Source organism: Serpula lacrymans (assembly GCF_000218685.1).
Source record: "Serpula lacrymans var. lacrymans S7.9 unplaced genomic scaffold SERLAscaffold_1, whole genome shotgun sequence".
Classification (NCBI taxonomy): Eukaryota; Fungi; Basidiomycota; class Agaricomycetes; order Boletales; family Serpulaceae; genus Serpula; species Serpula lacrymans.
This window is the reverse complement of record NW_006763290.1, coordinates 4268334-4289239: the sequence shown is the minus strand read 5'-3', so window position 1 is coordinate 4289239 and position 20906 is coordinate 4268334. Positions and strand designations below refer to the sequence as shown.

Genomic DNA, 20906 nt, shown 5'->3' with positions numbered 1-20906 from the left:
TGCCAGAAAGCAACAAATATAACAGCCTCATGGTTGTGGTAGACCACGGCCTTACAAAGGGGGTAATACTATCACCATGCAGGAAAACTATTGACGCATTAGCTAAACTATTTCACCAACACGTGTTCAAAAGATTTGGACTACACAACAAACTCATATCCGATAGAGGACCACAGTTTGCATCAGAAGTTACCAAGGAACTAGCCAGATTACTCAAGACCAGAGTTAATCTATCAACGGCATACCACCCCCAATCCGATGGAGAAACAGAAAGGGTAAACCAAGAGATAGAAACATATTTACGGATCACAATCATAGACCACATTTGGCACGGAACAAATCCCCATTCTACCTCATGATGGGATACCATCCTAGGGATCTCCCCTCGACACCAATAACAACCAACATACCGGCCGTAAGCAAAAGACTATCTAGTTTATTAGAAGCAAGAACTATAGCCTTGCAAGCTCACGGATTAGCAAGAGCACATATGCAAAAAACTCACAACATCCGTTACCTACGTTTACAAAGGGACAAAAGGTTTGGCTAGAAGCAACTAACCTAAAAAAGAAAGGAACACCCTACAGAAAGTTCAATTGGAAGCAAGAAGGACCCTTTATCATCCTTGAAAAAAATATCACCAGTTAACTACTGACTAAAACTCCCAGACACATGGAAAAACCATCCCGTATTCCACGCCGCCCTTCTAATACCGTACAAACAAACTGAAGCCCACAGAGAAAACTACATCAGACCACCAGCGGAGATAATCATGACCAAGAAGAATACAAAGTAGAAGCAATTCTACGTAACAAAAAGAACCAAAGAGGATACCTATATTTAGTCAAATGGAAGGACTACCCATTGGCCGAAAACTCCTGGGAAGAAGAAGCAAATCTACGGAATGCTTCCAAAATCCTGAACGAATATAAAAGAAGACACAAGCTGTGAAACAAGTTAACAGGATTCCCTCTCACAATCACTTTCCAAAAATACCATGTCTCAGACCACACCCATCGACCAACAAACCCATTCTCCCCGTTTTCCCCCATACCTCGCTGAACCCCAAGTACTCACCGAAGCCCAATGGGCACACCGCCTAGCCCTCACTCGTGAACAAACCAACATCGTTGACGCCACCGAACTGATGTCAGATAGGCGCGCCTACTTTTATCTTTTTCACCAGTCTAACATTATATGCCCTACCGCCACATACCCACTGGACACGTTTCATCGTTGGCAAAACGCACTCCTTGTTGCTGATGAACTACACGCAGTCACCGTCTCACTGGGTTTGTTGGTAGATGAGCTTACACGGGACAACAATTCCGTATTGAGTACTGGAGCAACTTTGCTCATGGAACACTTGCAGATAGAATCCATAGAATGACGCTTGAGGAAGAATTGCGAGAATGGAGAGAAAGGAGCGGTCAAAGCATTCCTACGCCCAGGTGGCTAAACCGTATGCACTGACGCAAAGAACCTTCTTGCTCAACGAGGGTACCTCACCTCCCCTCCCCCAGATTTGCTGAGCCTTCCCGCAACAACGGGGCACCCTTTTCCAGGTCATCACCCCCCAACCTCACCGCAGTCGCCTCAACTAGCATATCCCCCATCTCCGCCAGATCTTGTTCTACCTGCGCCCGCTCCATCATCCCCAACTCATTCCTTCGCAACTGACTCAATAGTCCCCAAAGCCAATGCAGTAGAAGAATTGCAAGTCATATTGATTCCTACGCGTCCAACAACACCCCTCCTCCAACTCCCTCCACCTTGTTGCAGTCGCCAATTATGCAGGCAGCGCCCAGAGCGGGTACTCCTTATCCCTTTGGGGTGCACACCTGCTCACACAAATCGCTCTTAGGAGTCGAACAGGAGGTCGACACCTATGTCAAGCAATGAGTCGCCTCAGGTTAGAAGGCCATTGAGGAGCAATGAAGGAGCTACCTCGGCTTCTTTGCGAGGGAGCAAAAGGCCCTCACCCATCTCCGACCACTCTAATCCTACTCAATCGCAATCCTCTTCTGAACGACGCCGTCGCCCTCATATCCGACATTGCTATGCCTGTCAAGAATATGGCCATTGTGCCATCTACTGCCGATGCCATACCTGCTCTATGTGTGGTTTAGACGTGCCCGGACACCGAGCTAATGAGTGCAACCGGCAATGCAACTTACCCTTTGTGGCAGACTCTTGGGGATTAGACAACGAACACAATGATCTTGACGAAGACGCACAATATAATGTAGACGGAGAACTAGGAGACTTTGGAGCAGTCTAAACCTAAAAAGGGGGTAATGTTACAAACTGTACTTAACCATAGACTTTATTTCCCTTCACAAGTAGCTACACTCCGCTACCTGCATATACCTTCCCATACACATTGCCTATTTCAGTATCACCCGTCCTCATTTGTTCAACACAAATGCCTACCCTAAAGTAGACACTATATATACAGACCTGTATTATAGTTACTATCTCCAATACAATTGTACGCTTCAACAGTGTAACTTGATATTCATCAGTTGAAACCCTCATCATCAGAATACATCTCAAACTCGTCCACAACGAGCTTATCAGAAACCACTTATATATCTGAAACCCAGTGTTACCAGGCTTGCATATCCCAAGCGTAACACATCATCATATGGGATAGTTGTTGGAATGGAGGGATCTCTGTGCAAAGAATAGCTAGAACTTGAAAACAAGAGCAATTAAAATCAGATCTTGACATACGGTTGAATTTGACTGTGATCCCAGCAGTGATGGATAGTAGTCAATGTAACTGCTTCCCAAGCAGCCTTCGCCATCAAAATACCTTCAAGTAAATTGATTGAATAAATGTCCCTCTTGCCAGCTTCATCAAGGTCAAGTGCTTTTGCACAGTAAGTCTTCCTATATCCAGCCTTGAAGCAGCAGATGATGCCTGCATCACATGGCTGCACAAACAAAGTCATATTTGCTTTGAAAACCTCCATCCGAACATTAGTTGGTTGGTATGATAGCTTGTGTGCAGAAAAGCCATCTACAAATAGGCAGACCTGACGGTTCTTGTTTCGCATCTTGAGATTAAAATGCTTCATCCATCTGTATACTGCAATTAGCACTCTCATGACACTAAATGTGGGCATGCCTTACTCTTCAAACAGTGCAGTAGTTATCCAGGCCTTCTTATTATTCCGGTAATAAATACCAAGCTGCTTTGGTGATTGCTTTTTAAAGCAGCATGGCCTTCTTGACTTCCCAATGTAAATGGGCTCAAACTTCTCACTCCCATCTGCATTGCATGCAAGACCAACGGAGATTCGGAACTTCTCCTTTTTCTTCCCACTCATTTGCTTTGTTGCGAGGCCTCGGTCTGGTGGAGCACTGTGAGATAATCTTATCAGCTTGATTCTAGAATGCCATGCATAGTTAGAAAACTCACAATGGAAATAAGGCTGTTACGTTAAAATTCCACCAATCTCTCGGAGCAAATTGCAAGAGAATTTTTTGGCACCGCTCACGCTCGGCACTGACTGCATCAAGATCAACTGACCCTGCCTCACCATGCCGGCGATACTCTTGGATGTTGTAGGTCCTACAAAAGGATGCATCCCATCCATCACCTATCAGCCGCTCCTCAATTGGCACCTGACAATTATCTTCAAAGTGCTTCTGCTTCTCCTTCAGCATTGGCCCAATAAAGTGCTCGCCCCTGGCTTCCATGCTCTGGATCCACAGGACTAAGGCCTTCTCAACATCAGGTCTTGTCACAATCCGCGGGTGTTTTGCTGACAAAGCACTTGGATTGTCATTGATGCGAGCCTCCAATGCGATGTGATCCTTCAATTTCTGTGATAAAGCTGACTGTGTAAAGATCAGCGCTCCTGATTTCAAGGTGCAAAAGTGTGCAACAATGTCTGCTTGTGGTGTATTGGGGTGGGTATCAATGTAGGTGAAGACAGTAAGCCAGTCTCCTAGTGTAAGGTTCTGTCTTGATCTCTGCACTGGAGGCTTTGCAGAAGTTGCAGGTGCATCTTTGTTTTTCGCCGCTCTCAGCTGGCGGTTGTATGGGCAAGGCTTGTCGCGAGGTTTTCGTTTCTCGGCAATAGGCATAGGTGCAAATTTGGTTTTTTGTACAGAAGCCCAATTTCAAGCAGTATACATATGCATAGAGGACAATGGTTGGTAGTGAACCGAACATTGCACCGAGTCCATTCACCCAAATTACCATCTAATACTGCATAACAAGGCCTACAGTACAATCTGTTATGCATTATGCATATTTTTTCATTTTCCCCGCACCCCATTGTGGGATTCACAAAAAGTCGATGCATTACCAGAATTATGCACTACAAGGCAATGCATTATGATACAATCAACTGTATCACATCGGATTGAACCTGGCTGGAATCTGATTTTCCAGACCAGAAGTGCTAAGTGCTGTGATCGATTATCAAGCGGCTGATGCGACTATCTTACAGGTTCAGTCAAAATTCACTATCCTACTACATTCATGGCCAGGGCACAACAAGCACTGTGAAAAAACCCAAATTATGCAACATGGGAATGTCCCGAACATCCGCAGATTCCCGCCGCGTTTCAACCAGATGTTCACCAGATATTAATTGGCTTGAATGAATACCAAATGCACAAATTGTGCCGCCAGCGTTCACTGGATTCTACTTGGATTTACACCACAATACTCTTTGTTGTAATCTGGAGTTACCAATATTGAGGTATTATCATTTCGCTATCCTTGAGTATTACATAATAGAAACTGACACTGATCCCTCAATATAGATTAATATCTTCCTGTTTCTCTGAGTTGCACTTTGATAGACAGCAAAGAAAATGTCGCTGTATAGTTTACATGACCTCCTACATGTACATAGCATAAAACTAATGCCACCATCTCTTTATGGCCCCCCCAAAAAATACTCCAGATGTCCTCTCACACAACACTCCAAGCTCCATCAGCCGAACAAGCACCTAACACAAATATTGTGTTACTCAAAGCGGCTGTAAGAGACATTGAAGAGATGAAGATTACTCACCTTGCATTCAAGGATCTAACAGACAAAAATGTCAAGATTCTGAATGCCAAAAACCTCCTCTTGAAGCAGGACAATCTGCAGATGAAAGCCAACATTGAAAACCTGAAAAAACAGGTTGACTTCTTGAAAAAAAACTTGGGTGTAGAATGTGTGGAGTACGACAATGATGGAGAGGACCAGGCAACCGAACAAGTCAATAACAATGATGCAAGCACAACACAGTCACTTACCGACACCAATATTTCCCTTTCCAACATTGATCTGTCGAATGTTGATTTAGAGACCCTGCCACCGGAACAAAAAGAGATTATAAGCCTTGAAGTGGCTGACTCAAAAATTGTCAAGGTGAGTAAATATATTATGCAAACACTACAATAAAAAAAACTAACCTATAGCTATCAACAGGATGCTATAAATGAAGCGTTCATGAGAAAAATGGGTGTAGATAAACCGGAAGCAAAACACTTACCCAATTTCCCCTCCTCTATCAGGAAAAGTATGTGGCCTGTTGATCAAGCTACAAATCAGCCGTTCCTTCGGTTCAAAGGAAAATGCTAGCAGATGAAGCCACGAACAGTAGCAATTTAGTTGCAATACAATCTTGGATAGTCAACAACGCACCTGCAGAATTTCCCACCATATCCAGGATGCTTTGACTCTTACTTCCCAAGGACCTCAAACAATGAATCCACCTACGTTTCCAATACATGTCACGCCAGTTTTGTCTCAATACACAGAAGGTCCAAGCACGTGAGAAAGAGTCTGAGGCAGCTCAATTAATTGATGATGATGACGATGAAATTGCCATCAGTGTACCTGTATCTAAAGCACACAGAAATTCCCGTGCACAATCAGTGAGTTTGAATTGATAAGAATCAATTATAAGCTTACCTGTGCTAGAAATGTGACCAACGCAAATGCAAACGGCCTCTATCGGCATACACTGACCCGAAATATGATGCAGCATTCATCATCAACGCTATGTCTGACAATGAGGATGACCCTGATTATAGGCCAACATCAAATGAACCTAAGACATTCAGGACAAGTTGAGTGGATATTTCAGATTGTTCAAATTCGTCTTGAGTAAGGGAAGTCATTTTTGAGTTGGTGGTGTAATACGAAGAATAATAATTTGGTTTATTTTCGAGACCTACATAGTTATTCTATTTACAAGTTAACTAAAATACTAAAATAATCAATCATGTTGATGCGAACTCAAAGGACTCTAGAAAACGACCAAGTCCTTCTTGAGTATCTAGTTGAAATGTGCAGGAAACCTACAGATTTTGTGTAGATTTCCAGAACCGAACATCCAGAGCAAGAATTCGATTGAAATGTGCCGGAAATGACCGAGTTTTCAGGACATTCTCATGGTTCATAATCTCAGGTTTTTCGCAGTGAAGATGTCAATATTGAAGGTTCTTTTCAATTTCTGACTTAATGCTATTATCAGGCTCAAGTTCTGACTACTTCAACATAGTATCAACAACAACAAAGAATTCCATCTGAGTGACTACTATTGATACTGAGAAAAGCTGACTGAGGTGTCACAGCTACACAATATTTTCACATTCTCGAATTCCAACACTAGTGGTCTACTACATCTCGCTTTCAGCTCTTATTTCGTTCCCGTTGTCGATAATGCAGTCACAAGTACTGGCATCTATATCGATATTCCCCCCTCTCTCTTTGTGCTCCGTAATGCGACTGTCAGAATCACTATCCATCCAGTTAAGCACGGCTTGATGCCTTGAACGCATGTCCTCATAAAATTCATTCGCTTCGTTCATCCTGTTTACCTGAGCCTGCTTATCGTCGAGCCACCGCTGGAGAAGCTTTGCGTTGTCTTTCGTGAGCATCTGATTACGTTCTTCGATTTGCCCAAGTTCAAGCTGCAATGTACTTATTTCGTCGTGTAGTATCTGGAAGTCATCACGTTCAGCGATAATGGCAACATCTGCAAGAATATCACCTGGTTCACCTGAGCCGTCCGGTCTTTCTCTAACATAAGCTCATTATGTTGGTCTACTTTCCGCTTGAACATAATAACTTCTTCTCGTGCTTGCCTCAAATTCTCCGAGTCAGAACGACATAGCTCCTCTTTCTCCCTTAGAGTCTCATTCATTGCTAGAAGACGCTGAGCATTCTGGCCCTGCGTTTTGTAAACTGTTGCTAGTTCGTCACGAAGTGATGAGATTTGAGACTCGAGTGAGGCCATATAGGCTGCTCGAACCGGATAGCTAAATATACTAAAATTCAGTAAGCTTTTCGATGTGCCACAAACTTCATAGCGCACTCTTCAGCGTCTGCTCCTGGGACGACAGGCACTGAACTATTTGTATTTGCGCGAACAGACCCTACTGCCTTCAGCAGAGACGCATTGCGCTCCTTTAGTAGTTTAGTTTGCTGTGCTAGTCTTCGATCTTGACAATTGAATGAGATTCCACTTGAGATTGGCCAAGTCCATTGTCAGACGTACACTGTTCAATCACAGACGCGTATACAGATTCTCTTGCATTGCGCTCTACCATTCGCAAGCGAAGTTTTTCCTGCCAAGAAGGTGCCCCCATGGTTCAGATGAGGTTGAAAGAGAGTCACTCAGTCTTCAAGCGGAGATTCAAAGTCCTGGGCTACTTCGCCTCCTGTTTCGTGAAGTGTTTTCAATACTGTTTTCCTACCCAACGCAACGTCTGCATATCGTTATTAAGGGAGTGATAGAGCATAAATGGGACGTGTACTTCTAAAGGTATATGAAAGCAATCTGAGTGCAGACAATAGTTATTAATCAAGAGGATTGTCTGCAGGTTATCATCTTGGGAGACAGCGGGTTTGTTCATAACATCTTCAGCCCTTCTTTCCTGCTCAGCGTTTCTTATTCCCGCAAACCTCAGGGTTGGGAAGACTTCACTCATGAATCAATACGTCAACAAACGGTTTAGCACCCAGTATAAAGCAACTATTGGTGCTGACTTGTGCGTGACAACATTTCATATCGTTGTCTTTCTCTGAAGTATTCTCTTCCAAGTTTGACGAAAGAAGTTGTGGTAGATGATCGACTTGTTACCATGCAGGTGAAATCTATCCTGCCCGGATTTAAGTTGTTACTGTAGCTGATTTTAACTGCCAGCTATGGGATACAGCTGGTCAGGAACGTTTCCAATCTCTTGGTGTGGCGTTCTATCGTGGAGCAGATTGCTGTGTTTTAGTGTATGATGTTAACAGCGCCAAGTCCTTTGAGACATTAGACAGTTGGCGTGACGAATTCCTTATCCAAGCTAGTCCTCACGACCCGGAAAGTTTTCCTTTTGTGGTCCTTGGAAACAAGATCGATGTAGAAGAAAACAAAAGACAGGTGCGTCAAGGTTAATCACATAGATGTTTATCACATATTTCCATACATACAGGTCACCCAGAAGCGTGCTATGACATGGTGCCAATCGAAAGGCAATATACCTTATTTTGAAACTTCCGCGAAGGAAGCTATAAATGTTGAACAAGCTTTCCAAACTGTAGCGAAAAACGCGCTGCAGCAAGAAACTGAAGAACAATTGTGGGTCTCATATTTTAATGCATTGACCTCGTGCTTAAGTCATATTTCTGAAGGTATGTGGACTATCCTGATCCTATACAGATTGACCGGGAGAGCACACAAAGTTATGGATGTAACTGTTAATTCATGCATCTTTCTATTTACCCTGATACGTTAAACACTTGATCCAAAACCTGCTGAGAAGTCATTGAATCCAAGTTTCAGCTGTGTTTACAGTACTGAGGGAATTTGCAATCGAGACGTTAGGCCTTATCATGGAACCCTCGAGTATTGCCAGCCTTTCTCTCGCCTGGTAAAAGAGCACATTGAGGAAATTAATCTCGTCCATGACCATCTATGGTGCGGTTCACTTAGAGGCCGCTACATTTGTCCAGGCGCTAAATCGACGAAGTTGGATGTAACCCTAACCCTATATTGAGGCACTAACCGTAGCTAGGCTTCCAACATGCTCGAGGTGCTCTGATCTCGGTGAACTCAACTGCATATTTTGGATCCAAGAATGTATAAGTCTGAAGAGGCGTTTTTAGTACTAAGAAACCTTCACCTTGATGGCCAAAAGCACCAGAAAGACGCTGCTGCTTGTGCAAGAGCTGGGATAAGTTAGAAAAAGAACTCAGTCCTCCTCTGACAATATCCCCCAGCAGAATCTCATTTGTACCGCACCCGCTGTTCCAGACAGTGTCCCACATACAGCATCACCAACTGCCATTGGTTCCGACTCTGATTCTGACTGCGGATATGAGGGTGGTGTCAATTGCATCTGGGATGATTCAGGCAGTGACTATGAACCTTTTAATGATGAAGGACTGTCAGTTGTTGATGAAAGCTTGGAGGAATTGGAAGGGAGTGACCTGGAGGCAAACCTGAAGGTGCTGAATGATGAGGTTGAGAATTTGCAGAGCGGATACACAAAAAATGCTGCACCAAAGACAGCCACAGCATGGCAGAAGGTAGAGAAGAACTGAGCCTTTGGATATACAGGCATTCCACAGAGTACACAGCAACGTCACGCAAAAGAAACACGTGAACATGAACAAGCTTGTGAAGCGGCACAAACGTTGTGAGTGAGGTCAATATTCAGATATTAATTGTTGAAATTACTCACCTGGACTGTCTGAGTCAGTAGCAATCCCCAAGTTGCAATGATGCGCCAGATGTTTGTTATTGGCAAGGGTTCAAGTCAAGCAGCAGCCCCTTCACCAGAGCCGCTTCCTCCCACAGTAACCACTCCTGATGTGCCGGAATCTCGTTCTCACAACTTTGTTGGTTATCTTTCAGATCTCTCCAGTGATGCTGCAGAAGATTTGGATGAGTTTAACACAAAAAACAACAACTCGGACACAGTAGCTGCACCTGTAAACAAGCCCGCCATAAACAGCAGTAATGGTAACCAACTTCCTGGAGTGCCACCTCACAAACGGCAGAGTGTTCTCGTAACTCGGGCGTACTAGACTCTCAAAGTAGTCGCTCAACGGAATTTGTCCGTGCTGCAGGAATATGAAGATTAAAAGTTCTCTCCGTGCCTTGCCGGAGACGTTGGAGTACCTCCTTGAGGCTCCTAGAATTTCTCCTACAGATGGCGGAATGGTAAAATATGGATTGGGTGAGAGCAAGAGTGTCATTTATGTCGAGGATGATCTCCCCAATTGGATCGATTGGAGAAGACAAAGCAGAGAAGTTTTGATAAAGTTCAGTGATCTGTTTGACCGTTTCTTCTGTGTCTGGGGTATGGGCTTCGGTAGGGATGGGGAGGACCGGGAGCGGCTTGTTGAGGGCTGCGAGGAAATCTCTCTGGTGTCTGCGGTCCGCTTCTGACACCCACTCTTCTGAGTGCTGTTGGGATGTAGACACGGTGAAGGTAAACAATGTCGCTGACGAGCTCGGTCTGAAGATATTGGATGATGGCAAAGAGTACGAGGAATTGGACGAGAGTGGTGATGGTAGATGAGATTTCCAGTTTGAAGGGATTGGACGGTGATAAGTGTGGTGGTATAGATAGTAAGAGGTCGATGGCGAGGGTGAGGAGAGGGATAGGGATGATGGAGGTATAAAGAAGGTGACAATAAGGGTTTAGACCAGTGCAAAGGCAACGACAGTCTTTTTGAGATATAACAAGATGGTCTTCCAAAGGTTTGCTCTGGCAAAGGATTCAAAGGTGAGTGAGTTCAATATTCTGTCAGGCAATAGATACAAAGCTATATAACAACAACAGATGTCTGGTTAAGTCCCTGAAGAGGGTGGTGAATCAGAGTACTGAGGTTGAAGAGTATCGGTATAAGCGCAAATCCAAACTAATATTGAACTAAGGAATAATACATCGAGTATGTACTTCCTTATATAGTGAACAGCAACGGTTAGACCGAAAGAAGGAAGAGTTAAGAAAGTGGTCTGACCAACCAACTAACCAATAAGAAAAGATAGAGAAAGTGGTCTGATCTATAGTACTTACTAATCACATGAGAGGTAGTATTTGACAAAACCGGATAAACCCGGTCTCTGCCGAAGCAGCCATTGTTCTCCATGGAGTCACCATTGTTCTCCTAGGAGTCATTATACTGTAGCGAGTAGCACCTCTGACTATAAGTAGTAGGGGGCTTAGTATAGAAATACCTCAGTCGTTTCTATAGCCTCTTGGGCAGCGGCTGAGGTATGTTACATTACATTTATTAGAGATCACCTTAAACTAACATTAATTGTAGTTTCACATAGGTAAATAATACAGTCGTTTCTATAGCCTCTTGGGCAGCGGCTGAGTTTCACATAGATTTATTAGTATTGGTAGAAGATTAATTTAATCTTAGGTTGGACTTTCCTTGGCTTAGGCAACTTCTACCAAAGGTTTGTTGAAAAAAGGTGTATAATAGGTTGTATCAGTAAGCCCATGAGAAGGCGCTGATTCATAGGCTGCCTTGCTTATCAATATTCCTCCGAAGTATTCCCAGACACAGCATTGGATCATCGCTATGTCATCTGGATATCTTCTCAAGGGTCTACAGCCGTCCTTCTTTGTTGTAAATACAATAGGACGTGAGTATGAATGGAAAAAAAAAAGAAAAAAAAAAAGAATAACAGAATGCCAGCCGTGATTTCTAGTCCAAGAGCAAGAGGAGGGACAGGGAATAAATCGGATAACCAGATAAGATGGGAATGTGATAAGAAAAATTGATTCCTCATATTAGCTCCCCTTTTATAAGATTTGTGTCCTCATGAGTCCGGAAGCGGCACATTGGAACTTGTTGGTAATCTAATTAAAAAGCATCGGAGATTTAGAAGTCGCGATGTAATTTTTGTAAGGACGGAAGTGAAGAGAAGCGGTGATGATGCAAGGGGTGGTGAGATGCGTTTTGTGGAAAGTTGCAAGTAAATTGGAGATATGTGTAAGGTTGGTGTCGGGTTCCCAAGTACACTCTGAGACTGGATAGCCATGCCAGTGGACCACGTAGTTGAGCTTAGTGCCTCTCAGTTTGGTTGGTCTAGATGCAACTATACTTTCTACTTCGTATTCGTCTACGCGTAAGTGCAAGTGTTGATGTATGTAGTCTCACACTAACCATATAATATTAGATGCAAACCAAAGCCAGGAAATGCGAGAACTAAGCTCCACAAACAAAGGGAAATCTGGTGAGCTTCAATCCAGCATTTATCTCAATGTCAACCAGATCACTTGGAGACCGCAGCCCAAGTTGCAAATTCTCAGGGATACCTAATGTATTCTGCACATGGCTCTCCAAATCCCAGCCTTTCTCCTCCAAGTGCATGTGAGCCTTCAAACATACATTCACAACCAACCACCACCAGATCTCTGCACAGCCAGTCTGTCCGATCCCACCTCTACAAACTTGCTGTTGCAGCAGACTCGAGCTTGCAATACCAGCCGGATCCTATCCTCCACGCAGCATCTTGTAGGTATTTTATTCTATTAGATGTATCTATCATGGTTTATTCAGACATCTTGCAAGAGAAACTATCCCCTTCCAAAACATCCGCTACATCATGCATGGCCGACCATTATCCCAAGCACAAAGATAGATATTCTCCCTGGTCATCTCGAAAGCTCCATCCTCCGCCATAGCATTCAGTATGTTTTCTTCTCATCTCATCTCCCAACTGTTGACTATTAATTTCTTCATTATCTAGATATTCCGGAGGAGAAAGTACCTGCTCCTACAACACCTGCTATGCCGCTGCCAACTATTAGCTCACCAATATGCACCAAACAACCTCTGGGAAATGTCAAGGAAACACCCACTCCATGAAGATATGATCATTCACTCCCCACCATCTGCACCCCCCTCTTTTTCCCTATTGAACTTTCTGTGGAACATCACGAGGATCAAACACTATGACCAATCCCCAAGAAACCACCCTCCACGCAGCCTCCTTTTCCTGAATTTACTACTGTTGGTAGTTATTGCAATCCCTCCATGTAAGGTCTGTATCTGCTGGTCATCAAGATGACGTGTCAGCCTCCGGCCTTTTTGCACCACCCTGCGGACCCAATACTAGTCCCAATGAATACACTCAAAGTGAACCCACCAACCATGCTAATGAGGCTGACCATGACAAGGAGATGAAGATGGGGGAGGAGATAGATATGGAGGAGGATATGGACGCCAACAAGGTGATACAGAAGGAGGTGGATATGGAAGAGGATATGGACGCTGATGATGAAAATGATGGGAACAACCAAGTGGCGGAGGATAGTCCCTCAAGAGAAAACAATCTGGTGAAGGAGTCTACCCCAACAACTTCAAAAAAGCAGTTGAGGGGTTTGGTGTAGATTGCACTTTGCAAGAAGAACCTGCTGGTCTCGATGTGTTTTGTTCAAAGCTCAATTTTAAGCTTACTAGGCATCCTGTCTGCCAACCAGATATCTCAAAAATAATTGCTGTATTTTTATACATACTTTATGATTACAAATGCTAATATTGGTAACAGCATGCAGTTGCATCTCACATCAACAGGCTTCTTGGCACGTCCAAACTCACTTTGATGGTAACTACAGTGGAGTTGAAACTTTTTGCGGCAACATAGAAGGCCAGCATGGAAAAGGGCCTTGCCTGTCTTGTTTGCTGTACTGTGGACCACTTACGTATTGACATTGTCTCTGGACCCAGGAGCCCATGGAATAAGTTTGCGGCACATGTGTTTGCAGATGACTTTTTTTCATTTCATGGCATTGATAAAACATATGTGGCACTGCAAACCATCATGCACCAGTTTCATATGCATGTCAAGGGCCTTAAGGCAAAATGGGAAAGACTGTCTAAATCAGCTCAAGAGAAGAAGCTACACGTGGTGCATGAAAATTGCATGCAACAGAAGCATTCAGTACATTCAATTTTTTTAAAAATATGAGGGATAATTTATTAACATATGGGAAGTTTTTTCATTTTCACCATTGGCTGGACGTTGCCACAGACAATATGTTCCAAGGTGCATTTCACTGTCACGTCAAAATCCTCCAACAGTTGGGACCCAATGGAATGTCAAGTGATGAATCAGATGATGAATTCAATGGTTGCAACTAATTCAAGATTGTGGAACCTCAATTCCAAGCTTCCGTTGTTACATCTTGGTTAAGGGCCTTTGATGCTATTCATGCCATCAATCACAAGATCGCCCAAGATAAACGAGGTGCGTTGTCATGCACCAAAGTTGATTGGTAGCATGGACAGGTGTCAATAACAAAGCAAATATTCAAAAAGACTCACCTTTGCGCCACACAGGCACAGTGCCACGTGGAATAGTAATTAATATTGCCTTTTTCGAACTTGTGGCTGATCAGCACCACCTCTATTAGGCAATCCAGTCACGCTCACCTTTGCTTTTCCATTCGGTACTTTCTGCATTTTGGCATTTTGGCAAATTTTCGCGTCGCCACTGGCTACACATTGCATTGCGCCCTCGCTTTTGTCCCTTACTCCCCTTCCTTTGCCCAGCCCCACCATGGGCCCCTTCCTCTCCTTTTTATTCTCACCTGACGGTCATTTCTGGATCCCCATTCTAATCCACTTTTTCGTCACCTCCACCCTCCTCCTCCTTATCTTATTTGCACCCCCACCATTTCTGATGTCACCACTTCCTATCCACTTCCGTCGCCAATCCGTTGACTACCACGTGCCACTGCTGATATCAGCAAAGCCCCGGCGGCCGGTCCAAATAGGGCAACAGGTCCATCTTCATGACATCAATCTGCTATTATATACTATCAAAACATCGGTCGCTCGTCTTGCCTGGTTGGAGCGTGGGTGGGTAGTTTTTGAGCTGGAAAAGGTTCATCCCCTTGCATCACCCATGTTCATCGCTGTCCCATTTACTTGGGTACACTTATCTTTTGTCCATTGTCTTTGCTACAGCTACACCTACCACACGCTGCCTGGGACTCACTTGTTCCAAATTAGAACTACTCCTCTCCCTCCCTCGTTTGATCAGGTGGTCCAACACAACCAGTCCATTGGTAAGGCCATGGAACTGTCGGATTTGGACCAGGTGGTGGACCGGTGGCTCCAGTTTCTTTTTTTTCAGCAGAACATTCATTTACAGTGTGATTATTTTTGATTTTTGAATCATTTTTATGGACACATATTTTTTTAGAATGCCTGACTGACAATAAAGGAACTGTGTTGATACTGATAGTGTTTTGCCTTGCTCTTTTTTTACCTGTATCTTCCCATGACATCATGATTTTCCTGCTCTCTTTTTGCTATTGGACTTTACTTTATGGCTGTACAAACCTGTGACATTACTCACAGCATTCATTGTTCTATCCCTTTCTTTTCCTTTTTTGACAATCTTATCCTGTACTACCTACGCAGGATTCGTCAGCATACATTCCTTCCTTCATGTTCTTTCTCATTTTTTTTGCACAGCTATACTGTGCATAGCCTACTTTTCTTTTACTATATAAACCCTTGTATTTTACCTTGTAAAAAACAACAAGAACTCCATTCCAGACTTTTTCTCTAATTTCAAGTTCACTACTCTGCTGCTTGTGATCCAGTGTGGTCACAACACTTCCCACTGCTACCACTGTCAACTGCTGTTATCGTCACTTCCCACTTTTGAAGTCATTGTCATCCCTTTCAATTAGAGTCCTTCTGAGCACTACAGTCTGTGCGTCAGGAGCCTGCTATCACTGGGAACCTCATCATATTGTCGTTCTCAAACCTACCTTGTGCTACAATTAGCAAGGTAGTGCTCATCTATACTCACCACAAAGCCCCTATCTTTCTATATTCCAACTATCCCTCCTCCTCAAAACCCACACCCATACATCTCTGGGTTTTACTTCGAAGGATCCTTATACATACCACCTCACGAACAACCAGAGCACCCACTGTTCTAGGAGGCAAAGCCCATAAACAAGTTCCATGGAATCTGGGAGGATTGTGTGTTAGTTTGTTTTTGTGTGTGGTTTTATAACAACAGTTCTCATCATTGACACCGGGAGGCGCTGGTACGGGTTGAGGACCATATGGATAATGTGACAGTACTCAAGTCATGGAGCTCAGTCTTCAATGTGCTATCTATCATCAGCAACCAGGAGACACGAGTACACGGGGATTGTCTCTCCAAAGCAGAGTGGTATAACATGTTGGCAAGCATAGGAGACTATGGTGAGGCCATTCTGGAGCTCACCGGGGCAAGTTTTTGCTTCAAGTTTCATAGTGGGACTATAGCTGCATTTAGTGCAAAGTTGCTGAATCATGGGGTTTCACCCTGCAGCGGCGAGAGAATATGTTTTGCATATTACATGAGGGAGTATATACATACAATATGCAGGGTGAAGACCCCGGGATGGTCAGGACCTTCACATGATCATGTTATGCAGTTATAAATGTGGAATAACAGCAGAACTGCCTTGATCTGGGTACATCAGTGCTGCAAGTTTGTAGCTTTTCATAGTAGATTGCTCAATAAAAAGGGTGAAACCCGGGCACACTGTAGTTGGATACTAGGAGCTAGTAGAAGCCCGGGAATTTTGTATTACTACAAAGCTTGGGAGTACTTAACTGCTACAAAGCCCGGGAATACTGGACTACTATTACATAGTATAATGGACCCCGGGTATCTATTAAATTGTGGTATTATTCATTGGTCCTCTGTTCTAGTTATTCCTCAAACCACTATGCCTAGCCTCTGGAATGAGTCTTTTGCCTGTTCTGAGACATGGTTCCACATCCTGATTTGCCTCTATGCATATGCTACATGACTGGGTTTAGCCTCCATTTCATTGGCATCTCAAAAACCATTGCAACACTTAGTTTGATGTTGAAAGTACTGAACTGTCTACTTCATCTTGAGATGCACCAGAATGTCTTCTCTATCCATCTATTGTACATGGCTTTTATGAACCCAGTAAACTGTATTTTAATACTAAATGTTAGCTGTTTGATACCATGAAACCGTGACCAGGCTGGGGCACATACATTCAGACATCCAGGTCTGTTGGGAGGTGTCACCTTTCAGAATCATGCTTCAAAACCATGGCAATGCAGTGTTGTGGAGTCCAGTTGCATTGGGATTTATAAGCTGGTTACTTGTCTTGAGGTGGTCTGGTTTAAGCTCTTGATATTTTTGTCATATTTCTGCCCGGAACCAAAGATATATGATTGCATGCTGGTCTTTCTTATATATGGCTGAGTGGACTTTGACATCAGCTTCCATGTTGGTAACCTCTGCCCAAGCCTTCAACTTTTTCTTTTGAGAGCCCTGGGCCACTCTCACATTTGTCCTGAACAGATATAAATTTTGACCAGTAGAATACATATCTGATGCAAGGTATCGTTGGCCTGACCTTCCCGGAGTGTAAGCTCCTTAGTTACTAGATGGTGTAGGCCTTTGATTTTGCAAGTGCCTTTTCCTAAGTTAAAGGGTAACACCAATTTTTTCCTCTCAATGGACTCATCATCGCCATCAAAGGAACCCAGGAGGTCAAACAGATCCATGTCTTCTGCATTATTGTCTTTATCACAGTTTGGCCACCCCAGGACCTTCTCAAGAAACTCAACAAAATTGATATCACCTAGATACCTTTCAACCTTGAGGTTGAAAGCATCTATACGGGAGAGCAGGTGTTGACACCTTTCCTCTAACTCCAGTTTTCCTTTTTGATTTGTTTTGCATACATCTGCAGCTATATCCTGTTAGGTAGAGTTAATCAGTATTCAAAAAGTATGTATTCCCGGGATCCTGGGGGCCCGGGGACTAACTCAGTCTCTTCCAACTTCAGACCCACCAATAACCAAGCAGCGGTTCCTTGGACCACTCTATTTCTTGTTTCTTGTTGTGATAAATGCAGCTGGATTTCTGCTTTTCTGGGTAATTTTGCTATAGACATCATAAATATCCATGGTGTCTTCTTCATGCAGCCGGTTTTGCTATGCCTTTTTTTCCTGGGCAATCCAAGCCTCTGTGTTCTTAGAGTCTGTAGTGGAAGTAATGTTTTTGAATGCAAGCTTGCTTGATGGCAAGCCTTGTTGAACCTTTTTGAACTTCTTGCAAAGCACCAGGACTAGGCATGCACTTAGTCACAAAAGCCCGGGATCTACTCATTCATATAAGCTTCTTCTAATTAGAATCACTCATGTAATCATCCAATACTTCTTGCCTATGTGACTTGCTTATAGCCCAGGTGCTTCAAGAGTCTTCATTGAGGGGAGCCCAAAGTGTTTCTTGGCCCTGGGGATGAAGTTAGGGGCATATCTTGGGAAGCAGATGTCTTGATGTTTATGCACATGAAATAATTCAATGCCCTTGTACATGGATACACCACTGGGGACCTGAAAATAGGGACTTTCAAGGACCCTCTTTGAGAAGTGTTTACCGTATTGGTATATTATATTGTAGAGGACTATGACTGAGTTGATCCCAGTCAATGAAGATAAGGCCTGACACAGGGAATAGTCCATGTTTATTTAGGTATAAAGAGTGAGCAATTGCTGTGATCTCAGATTTGTGGACCACTCACTATTCACCTTTCTGAAAATCCACTACAGCACAATACTCTGTGCCAGGTGTAGGCAGTAGCACCAATCCCGGTAGCATCAAGGTGCTGCCAGTCCTTGTTTGCCAGTTTTACAGCTTTGTGGTCATTACAAGTAGACCCCACTTTATTTTCTTTGGCAATTTTGAAGTGCTCCATGTACAGTTGGTTTTCTGTCAAGAATGCTATTTCATTGGCCAATTGAACATCATCATGGGGGTTCTTTGACTTCATGCGCTCTGCGTTAAAGTTTTTGTCCATGACAAAAGTTCTCAAGTAATACAGCAGGGTTTTTGCTTCTAATCAAGCGAGACATTGATACCTGGCTAAGGGCAAGTCGGGCAGAACAATGCTAGAGACCCCAGGGAAGGGTGACAGCCGAGTTGGTGTGCAAATTCATGTCAACACATATATTTCAAATTTCTCCACTGCTGGGACACCCTTATGAACTCCTGATATCTATTCTAGAGGGGGAAAATATCATTGAGGTTCCTGGGAAGTCTACAACTGAGGGATGCACTGGGACCTTGTGCAGGAATGTACTATTTGCCACCTGTCATATCTTGGAATAGAAAGTCATTGCAGAAGTTTTACATCCCTTGTTATCAATTAAGAAATCATCAAGCAAAGCAAAGGTGCATGTTGTTTGAGGCTTCTTCTGACTTGCCAGGTACAACCCATGGATGAATAAATGTTGCAATGAGGGAAATTTAGCCGGAATAGCTTGTAAACACCACCAGAGACCTCTCTTCCCTTGCACCTCTCCTGAAATTGATTGAAGGAGTTTGCATTGACTTTAGCATCATGAATGACTTCCTCAGTCCAGGTCTGTGTATGTAGCTCCCCAGCAGTGGATTCTGAGAGCTCAAAAAAAGGTAATTTGCATTTGGGACATGTGCCGTACTTTGTACATATCATAAAACATTGTTCTGTATAATCTACAATGTAGCAAGCCAAGATAGGATGGACTCTCCTTATAGCACCATCTCCCCCAGTGACATAAATTCCTTACCAGCTCCCTTCAAAGGCTCTAGTATAATCTGCATCAACTTGTGAAAAGGACACTAACCCCTTGAAGACTTCTCTTTTGCAGTAAACTGAGATCTTGTGGCTTTGTTAAAAGACAGATATCCTATAAGTATGCAAGCATGTTGGCTTGGCTTACAATGTATAGCTCTGGGTATGTTGCCAATTGTGAGATAGACATAGTAGGCTAATTTAGAATTAGAGAATTGTGTGAGCTGGGTTTGTCCGTTGTAATGATAACAAGAGCCAAGGCTGCCCCAGATGGTAGACAAGCCTATTCCAAAGATTCTGTAAGTCACTGTAATTGGGAGATACAAAACCATGCTCACCTGAATAGCATGCCACCATTTGCCTGTCCACATCTCATGATAAATCCTTAATTCTTTCCTTGCATTAATGAAAATCTTTTTTGGGCGATAAACTAAATGTTTGGCATGTGCAGGGTTCCCAAAGAGAGTCCTAATGGCTGAAAGTACATCTCTATACTGTATAAGGTGTGTATCATTTGGAGCATCGGGAAAATATATCATAGTTGATTTCTATTCAGCCCTAGACAGTATGCTGTAGTCAACAATGTTGTGTAATCCACGTATATTATGGTAAGAAAGCCCCAGCTTCTCCCTGACCTGGCAATAGTATAAGCAAGATTTGTAAAAATCATGAAATCATCAACACCTGGGATACTTACCAGCTGATTGAAAGACTGGTGCACTATACCATCTTGAATTGCCCAACATGCTACTCCTCAATCTATCTCCGAGGCAAAGGGGAAGTGTAACAACCAAGAGTTTCTTACTCTGGCGCACAACTTGGACAAGCAAAAGAGAAGAGAGAAAGGAGGGATCACCCCTCAGGTTTCAACAAGTTTGTTGTGCTAGACAACAGGAGGACTCACTGAGTCCTTCCCCATGTATTGCTCCTGTATATATACTAAATACATGAGGTACTGTACAGTTGTAAATAAAGTTTAAAGTCTGATGTTTAGCATGTGACCAGTCACATGGTGAGCCTAGACACTGGTTAGGTAATGTGTCACATGACTGGTCATGTGACTATGAAAAGTCAAAAATGTAAAGTAAAGTAAATAGTCACATGACTGGTCATGTGACTTGGAAAAATAAAAGTAAAAGTACGAAAAAAGTGAAGTGTAAGTAGGTACTGGTACATCAATTGTAACAGGAAGAACTCAGGGTCTGAAGCTTCACCCATTTCTATGTCTTCACCATCCCCACTTTCTGCAATGAATTCTCTTCTCCACCTCTGATGTAAAGTCCCATCCATGCTTATGACCTTGCCAGCT

The 20906-nt window shown here is 43.3% G+C and overlaps 7 protein-coding genes across 7 annotated transcripts; 5 read left to right on the top strand and 2 right to left on the bottom strand.

The window, feature by feature from the left end:
* Positions 1 to 997: 997 nt before the first annotated feature.
* Positions 998 to 2281, top strand: SERLADRAFT_432480 (uncharacterized protein; the record flags this gene model as incomplete). The annotated part of the gene is made up of 4 exons (XM_007312662.1): positions 998 to 1337; positions 1373 to 1462; positions 1524 to 1813; positions 1865 to 2281. 4 exons carry the CDS (start codon positions 998 to 1000, stop codon positions 2279 to 2281), a joined length of 1137 nt encoding a protein of 378 aa, XP_007312724.1.
* A 439-nt stretch (positions 2282 to 2720) lies between these two features.
* SERLADRAFT_432479 (uncharacterized protein) lies at positions 2721 to 4098 on the bottom strand (the record flags this gene model as incomplete). The annotated part of the gene is made up of 3 exons (XM_007312661.1): positions 2721 to 3087; positions 3139 to 3369; positions 3428 to 4098. 3 exons carry the CDS (start codon positions 4096 to 4098, stop codon positions 2721 to 2723), a joined length of 1269 nt encoding a protein of 422 aa, XP_007312723.1.
* Positions 4099 to 4928: 830 nt separating this feature from the next.
* SERLADRAFT_412415 (uncharacterized protein) lies at positions 4929 to 6143 on the top strand (the record flags this gene model as incomplete). The annotated part of the gene is made up of 4 exons (XM_007312660.1): positions 4929 to 5384; positions 5485 to 5535; positions 5777 to 5893; positions 5940 to 6143. 4 exons carry the CDS (start codon positions 4929 to 4931, stop codon positions 6090 to 6092), a joined length of 777 nt encoding a protein of 258 aa, XP_007312722.1.
* A 391-nt stretch (positions 6144 to 6534) lies between these two features.
* On the bottom strand, positions 6535 to 7606 carry ATG16 (autophagy protein; the record flags this gene model as incomplete). The annotated part of the gene is made up of 3 exons (XM_007312659.1): positions 6535 to 6964; positions 7024 to 7465; positions 7522 to 7606. 2 exons carry the CDS (start codon positions 7258 to 7260, stop codon positions 6641 to 6643), a joined length of 561 nt encoding a protein of 186 aa, XP_007312721.1.
* Positions 7607 to 7704: 98 nt separating this feature from the next.
* On the top strand, positions 7705 to 9024 carry SERLADRAFT_455120 (uncharacterized protein; the record flags this gene model as incomplete). Its single annotated transcript, XM_007312658.1, has 7 exons — positions 7705 to 7788; positions 7847 to 7869; positions 7934 to 8014; positions 8068 to 8113; positions 8170 to 8394; positions 8447 to 8592; positions 8646 to 9024. 7 exons carry the CDS (start codon positions 7768 to 7770, stop codon positions 8713 to 8715), a joined length of 612 nt encoding a protein of 203 aa, XP_007312720.1.
* Positions 9025 to 9441: 417 nt separating this feature from the next.
* Positions 9442 to 9943, top strand: SERLADRAFT_455118 (uncharacterized protein; the record flags this gene model as incomplete). The annotated part of the gene is made up of 2 exons (XM_007312657.1): positions 9442 to 9652; positions 9716 to 9943. A coding segment is annotated over one exon (207 nt), but the record flags the coding sequence as incomplete, so codon positions are not given.
* Positions 9944 to 12311: 2368 nt separating this feature from the next.
* SERLADRAFT_404832 (uncharacterized protein) lies at positions 12312 to 13372 on the top strand (the record flags this gene model as incomplete). Its single annotated transcript, XM_007312656.1, has 4 exons — positions 12312 to 12350; positions 12407 to 12494; positions 12730 to 12824; positions 13001 to 13372. 4 exons carry the CDS (start codon positions 12312 to 12314, stop codon positions 13370 to 13372), a joined length of 594 nt encoding a protein of 197 aa, XP_007312718.1.
* Between the last annotated feature and the right edge of the window lie 7534 nt (positions 13373 to 20906).